The sequence below is a fragment of the Notolepis coatsorum genome, assembly GCF_963971535.1.
Source record: "Notolepis coatsorum genome assembly, chromosome: 12".
NCBI lineage: Eukaryota > Metazoa > Chordata > Actinopteri > Aulopiformes > Paralepididae > Notolepis > Notolepis coatsorum.
Window position 1 is genome coordinate 9,837,144 of NC_140176.1, and position 7,716 is coordinate 9,844,859.

General features: G+C 44.0%; 1 protein-coding gene across 2 annotated transcripts in view; it reads left to right on the top strand.

Annotated features, from left to right (window-relative positions):
- The window catches only part of pde7a (phosphodiesterase 7A), a 60,717-nt gene extending 56,647 nt beyond the window's left edge, over positions 1-4,070 (top strand). For both annotated transcript variants that reach the window (XM_084326560.1, XM_084326561.1), the window contains exons 10-12: positions 770-866; positions 1,829-1,909; positions 3,789-4,070. In XM_084326560.1, the coding sequence (XP_084182686.1) occupies positions 770-866; positions 1,829-1,909; positions 3,789-4,063 (453 nt within the window). In that variant the 3' untranslated portion in view covers positions 4,064-4,070. The remainder of the gene's footprint in view (positions 1-769; positions 867-1,828; positions 1,910-3,788) is intronic.
- Positions 4,071-7,716: the final 3,646 nt, after the last annotated feature.

A 7,716-nucleotide genomic window follows, 5' to 3' on the forward strand; every position in this document is an offset into this window, starting at 1 on the left:
TTCAGAAATGACTGATATTTTGAAACTATTTAAGGCCAAAACATGTAAAAAAAAAAAAAAAAAAAAAACTTATTTTCTTTTTTTAATATCGGCCCATATCAGCCCTATCTTGATATCGGACCGATACCGATGTGTAAAAAAAAAACGGCCATATCGGCCGATATTATATCGGCGGCCGATATATCGTGCATCACTAGATAAAATAGAATATCGGTATTGAATATCTTTCGCCGTTGACTAAAGAAAGACGCACTTCTTCAACCATTATCTGAAATAATAATAATTAAGATAAATCTAACCTTACTGTCGTGCACTTGTCCCAATAAACTAACCTACACTGTAGCACTCAACACTTTGATGCACATTGTTACTCAGCTGATAAGAGTTGTGCCCTTCTTCCTGATGACTCGTCGTACAGAACTTGTAAGTCGCTTTGGATAAAAGCGTAGCAGCTAAATTACTAAATGTATTGGAGAATTTCCCACATACTAACATCTGATATCAAGAAATATGTCTTAATATGCCAGAAATCAAAGCAAAGAAAAATATATTATATCTCAATAGTTTTTGTCCAATGACCCCGAAACGACGGTCCAAGTCTGTACTGTTCCGTAAAAGTAATTGCTCGGATTGGTACTTGGTATCGGCCGATGCTGAAAGTTCAGGAATCGGCTATCGGCAGTGAGAACGTGGTATCGGTGCCTCCCCCTAGTGTTGGAAAATCTGTTTTCTAAGCAATTGTGTCCATTTTGTCTCCCAACTCGTACAGATGGCTCTGAAGTGTGCGGACATCTGCAACCCCTGCAGGCCCTGGGAGCTGAGCAAACAGTGGAGCGAGAAAGTGACCGAGGAGTTCTTCCACCAAGGTATCAGTCACTCTCTCCTATCTGTCTCCCACCTTCTGTCTGTCCTGTCTCCGATCTGTCTCTTACCTTCTGTCTGTCTCTCCTACCTTCTGTCTGTCTCTCCTACCTTCTATCTGTCTCTTCTACCTTCTATCTGTCTCTTCTACCTTCTATCTGTCTCTTCTACCTTCTATCTGTCTCTCCTACCTTCTGTCTGTCTCTCCTACCTTCCATCTGTCTCTCCTACCTTCTATCTGTCTCTTCTACCTTCTATCTGTCTCTCCTACCTTCTATCTGTCTCTCCTACCTTCTGTCTGTCTCTCCTACCTTCCATCTGTCTCTTCTACCTTCTATCTGTCTCTCCTACCTTCCATCTGTCTCTTCTACCTTCTGTCTGTCTCTCCTACCTTCTATCTGTCTCTCCTACCTTCTGTCTGTCTCTCCTACCTTCCATCTGTCTCTCCTACCTTCTGTCTGTCTCTCCTACCTTCTATCTGTCTCTCCTACCTTCTGTCTGTCTCTCCTACCTTCCATCTGTCTCTCCTACCTTCTATCTGTCTCTCCTACCTTCTATCTGTCTCTCCTACCTTCTGTCTGTCTCTCCTACCTTCCATCTGTCTCTCCTACCTTCTATCTGTCTCTTCTACCTTCTATATGTCTCCTACCTTCTATCTGTCTCTCCTACCTTCTAGTATCTGTTCACCCCCCCCCCCCTTTCCTGTTGTTTCATGATTCCTGTGGAGGGTACACCCACCTACACCTGAACCTAAACTCAATTTACCAAGCGTTACCCACCTTTTAAACCTATAGAAATCTTGATTTTAAATTCACAATAGTGATTAGTGGCAGATTGAAGTTACAAGAAATGTTGATTGTTTGCTTATATTGCAGTTACTGTGGTCATCGCATTGCGTTTATGGTTTTCCCCTCCTTCTTATATATAACCAGTGCATCTACATTCTGGTGTTCCCACTCTTCCACAGGAGATGTAGAGAAGAAGCACAATCTTGAAGTCAGTCCACTGTGTGACAGAGACACCAACTCCATCGGCAACATTCAGATCGGTAAGTCATTTGACTTGTGTAACAAAAAGCTACTGTTATTTTGTACCGATCCGTCTTCGGGAACGCACTTTTAGAAACAGGGCTGTGCCATATCGTATAAATAAACGTAATCATTAAATAAACAACTCAATGTAGCACCCACTTTACTCACTTTAGACACTTTAACACACTTTATATTTATTGGTAAAGAGATTAGCACTACAATTCATACCTCATTGCACCTTACTCTAAGTTGTACCTCATCCCATTTCTGCATTGTGCATTGTATACTGTATTGTATTGTAACTCAGTTACTAATTTGTTCTACTCTGTATTGTATATATGTATATTGACTGAACACTTTTGTTTACACTTTGTTTACATACTTTTGACTTTCTATTTTATACGTTATCTATTTTTATCTAGCACACTCTCAGGAGCATAACAGAAAAAAGCATTTCATATAAAAGTATTCTGTGTTTTTGTATGACAACTAATAAGAAACTTGAACTTGAACATATAGTCCACAATAATACACGTATACATTTGTACACGAAAAATAAGTGTCATATATCATGATATTGTGATGAGCATTTGCATATCCTAGCATGCATAAGAGCCTACAGAACGATACAGGGTCCCCCCCCCCCCCCCCCCCGGATTTAGTAGCTGAAAGAGGAGCTACTTCAGTCGTGGGGAAGTGGTTTGGCTACAAGAGGTCAGACACCCAATGAAGCGCGATCATTTGCAAAATATGCAAGAAGACATTTTAACGTCTTTAAAAGGTGGAAACGCAAGCCGTACAACCTGTGAACAGTGAATAGAAAAGGGTCAGTTCTCTCTTGCCAGAATAAAGAGTGAATAAAGTATTTTGAATTGAGATTCTAATCTCTCGCTCTCCTCTTCCGTCTCCTATTCTCTCTCTCCTCCTCTGTCTCTCTTCTATTCTGTCTCTTTCTTTCCTTGTCTCCCTCTTCTGTCTCCCCCCCCTCTGTCTCTCTCTCCTCATGTCTCTCTATTCTCTTCTCTCTCCTATTCTACCTCTTTCTCTCCTCTTCTCTTTCATTCTTCTGTCTCTTCTACCTCTTTGTCTTTTGTTCTTTTACCTCGTCTTTTCTTCTACCTCGTCTTTTCTTCCTTGTCTCCTCCTCTGTCCTGACGTTCTCTCCTCTTCTACCTCTTCTCTTTCATTCTTCTTCTGTCTCTTCTATTCTACCTCTTTCTCTTCCCTTCTACCTCTTTCTATTTTCTACCTCTTTCTCTTCTCTTCTACCTCTGTTTCGCTTCTACCTCTTGTCTCTCTCCTCTTCTGTCTTTCTCTCCTTCTGTATATTTCTCCTCTCTTCCTCCTTTCTCTTATCTTCTACCTCTTCCTCATCTTCCTCCCCTCTTTCTCTCTTCTTCCGTCTCTTCCACCTTTTTCTCTCCTCTTCCTCCTCTCTCCTCTTCCTCCCCTCTTTCTCTCTTCTCCCGTCTCTTCCACCTCTTTCTCTCCTCTTCCTCCTCTTCCTCCCCTCTTTTTCTCTCCTTCCGTCTCTCCCACCTCTTCCCCTCCTCTTCCTCCTCTCTCCTCTTCCTCCCCTCTTTCTCTCTTCTTCCGTCTCTTCCACCTCTTCCTCTCCTCTTCCTCCTCTCTCCTCTTCCTCCCCTCTTTCTCTCTCCTTCCGTCTCTTCCACCTCTTTCTCTCCTCTTCCTCCTCTCTCCTCTTCCTCCCCTCTTTCTCTCTTCTCCCGTCTCTTCCACCTCTTTCTCTCCTCTTCCTCCTCTCTCCTCTTCCTCCCCTCTTTCTCTCTTCTTCCGTCTCTCCCACCTCTTCCCCTCCTCTTCCTCCTCTCTCCTCTTCCTCCCCTCTTTCTCTCTCCTTCCGTCTCTTCCTCCTCTTCCCCTCCTCCCCTCTAGGCTTCATGACCTATGTGGTGGAGCCTCTCTTCGCCGAGTGGGCTCGTTTCTCGGACACCCGTCTCTCCCAGACCATGCTGGGCCACCTGGGTCTGAACAAGGCCAGCTGGGTGGGCCTGCAGCAGGAGCTGACCTCCAGCTCGGAGGAGGCGGAGCCCGGCCAGGCCCCGCCCACGGCCCCAGCCCCCCCCACCGGCACGGAGCCCACCACCGCCGCCGGTGCCACGGCCGCCCCGGAGTCCAAAGATATACCTCAGGGAAGCACGAAGTCCTGACACTCCCCCCCCCCCCCCCCCCCCCCATGACCTTTGACCCTGACCATAACCCTGGCTTCAGGGGGCGGCGCCCACACACTGGTGACAGGGTGGGGCATCCAGGGAGGTAGAATGAACTGCACCCCTGCTCGCTGCTCCACCTGATCGAAGAAGTCCTTGGATCACGTATTGTTCCTTGTCCCTCCCATCTTGACAAACCACTGATTTTTATTTAATTTATTTAATTTTTAAATTCTTAAAAAAAAAGCATAGAGCAATACATAGATACCTCATTTGGCTACTGCTGTATTTTCTTTTTATTTTGCTTAATTTTATTTATTTGTCCACTGTTTTGGCATTACTGATTGAACACACCACTATTTTGGTTTGGCGAAAATCTTAAGGGAATTAACAGTATGAGAACTGAAGAAGAGGAACACACTCTTCTGGTATTGTGAAGTGCCATTTGCAAACAAAAGATTTGAAGAATGATCATGAACATTATTGGAATGACAAAAAAAAAACTTGGAGTATTCAGACACGAGAACTCTCTTAAAAAAAAAAAGACTTTAGAGAGAGAGTGACACTGCGTGTTGTTGCATTTATAATGAAGATTCTTCCTCATGTAAAAGTGAAAATGTGACGAGCCCGGTCCTTCTGCTGCCTCTACCAAGACTGTTTACGTGTCTCCTCTCCTCGTCCGTTTCCTCCTCGTCGTCGTCTCTCTCCCTCTCGAGCTGAACCGCATCACGACGGCTCGCTACGCTTTGCCTTCTAAGCACGGATGTGAACAACCCACTGGTCTGAGCCATCGACCCACTGTGTTAACCCTTTCACTACCACACTTCGCGACCGTCTGTAGTGTGGCAGTGAAGGGTTAACCTTCTGTAGTGTGGTAGTGAAGGGGTTAACCGTCTGTGGTGTGGTAGTGAAAGGGTTAACCGTCTGTAGTGGTGTGGTAGTGAAAAGGTTAACCTTCTGTATTGTCGCAGTGAAAGTGTTAACGCTTTGATAGTGTGGTAGTGAAAGGGTTAACCGTTGTCTGTGGTGTGGTAGTGAAAGGGTTAACCGTCTGTATTGCCGCAGTGAAAGTGTTAACACTTTGGTAGTGTGGCAGTGAAAGGGTTAACCTTCTGTATTGTGGTTGTGAAAGGGTTAACCATTTGTCGTGTGCCAGTGAAATGGTTAACATTCTGTAGTGTGGCAGTGAAAGGGCTAACCCTTTGGTAGTGTGGCAGTGAAAGGGTTAACCTTCTGTATTGTCGCAGTGAAAGGGTTAACCCTTTGGTAGTGTGAAAGGGTAGTGAAAGGGTTAAGCCATGATGAGCAGAACCTTAAGTCGGTCACACACACACCAGACGCCATGAGAAACTCATCTGCGCTGCGACGTCCTCATGCTCCCCAGATAACGACTGTGTCGGACCCGCAACCTCTCTATTCACCGGATCTCCCGAGACGTTCTTAAAGGAACACGCCAACATTTTGGGAAATTAGCTTACCGTCTTCTCCAGAGGGAGACAAGAAGATAGATACCAGTTTCCTCTCTGTGCGTTCAGTAGAAAGCTATCTGGCTGCGCGTTAGCCTAGCTTAGCACAATGAATGGAAGCGGACAGTGCCGGTTAGTTGTCCAACTAACGCCTCTCCTGAAGGCTAACCGGTCATGTCCGCTTCCATTCATTGTGCTGTGCTAGGCTAACGTGCAGCCAGATAGCTTTCTACTGAACTGAACGCACAGAGAGGAAACCGGTATCTATCTTCTTGTCTCTCTCTGGAGAAGACGGTACGCTATTTCCCCAAATGTTGGCGTGTTCCTTTTAAAGGTATCGGATAACCTCTCCTATGGTCTCCTGGAGGGGACCGGGGGGTTAAAGATGTCTCTGCGATGATGGAGCCCGGGGGGCCCCCTGTGCCTCCCACACTGGAGATCAGTCGCTCATTGCTCTTTCTGCATCTCACCTGGGATTCCACTACCACGCGACTCGACTCACTCAGGGGTTTTGCCGGTAGCTTCTCCTGGAGGTGGAGAGGCAGTCTGGGGCAGCGACGCGTCCTGCCCGGTTTCCGGTCACGTCGACCGAAGGAAGACTCTCTCCCTCTCCTCTCTCCAGAGTGTTTCATCATAGCTACATGCACCCTGGAGGGCCGCTCTGTCCATGCCTTATAACTATGCACAAACTATGCTAAGTGACCAAACTCCTGAACCCATGAAGTGCATGGTCTGCTTGTTTTCTTTGTTCGTTTTTTGAATGCACTGTCCGATCCCTTTTGCCTTTTTTTGTTGTGAGGAACAACGACGACGGCGACAACTCATGCCGGCCTCTTTTGTACGGAAACAAAATGGCCGAGTGACTTTGAACATTCCATTTCCTTGTTTTTCTGGTTTGTCTACTTATTGATTCTGTACAGCGGCACAAAATTGTGTTTGAGTTTTTTTTTTGTGTTTAACAACTTTTGAAACAATAACAGGTGCTTTTCTTACTTTAGCGGATTTGTATTTTGCTGTTAAGTGCTGTAAGACTGTTGATAAAAACTGTTTACAATTTGTCGCGACAGCCATTCTTGGGAAGACTTCAGTGTCGAGCCAGATTTTGTAAAGGCTTTGCCGTATTGACCCTTTTTGATACATGCCTGTTGCAGTTGCAGTTTGATTAATAAAAACCAATTGTTGGAAACAATTTCTTTCCGAAGCACTCAAAATGACATCTGATATACACCCTCTCTCCGACATTGGTAGGATATGTATTACTCTATCTGACATTAGTAGGATATACACTACCTGACATTGGTAGGATATACTACCTGACATTGGTAGGATATACACTACCTGACATTGGTAGGATATATACTACCTGACATTGGTAGGATATACACTACCTGACATTGGTAGGATATACTCTCTGACATTGGTAGGATAAACTCTGACATTGGTAGGATATATACTCTGACATTGGTAGGATATATACTATCTGACATTGGTAGGATATATACTATCTGACATTGGTAGGATATATATACTCTCTGACATTGGTAGGATATATACTATCTGACATTGGTAGGATATATACTCTGACATTGGTAGGATATATACTATCTGACATTGGTAGGATATATACTATCTGACATTGGTAGGATATACTCCGACATTGGTAGGATATACAGTATCTGACATTGGTAGGATATACTATCTAACATTGGTAGGATACACACTATTTGACATTAGTAGGATATACTATCTAACATTGGTAGAATATACAGTATCTGACATTGGTAGGATATACACTACCTGACATTGGTAGGATATATACTATCTAACATTGGTAGAATATACAGTATCTGACATTGGTAGGATATACACTACCTGACATTGGTAGGATATATACTATCGAACATTGGTAGGACATACTATCTGACATTGGTAGGATATATACTATCTGACATTGGTAGGATATACTCTGACATTGGTAGGATATACAGTATCTGACATTGGTAGGATATGTATTACTCTATCTGACATTAGTAGGATATACTATCTAACATTGGTAGAATATACAGTATCTGACATTGGTAGGATAATCAAGAAAACACAAAAGCAAAAAGCTGAATGTTATCTTCATGACTTAATAAACATCCACATATTGCAATACGCCACTTAGTTCCCATTGACTTTCAGAAC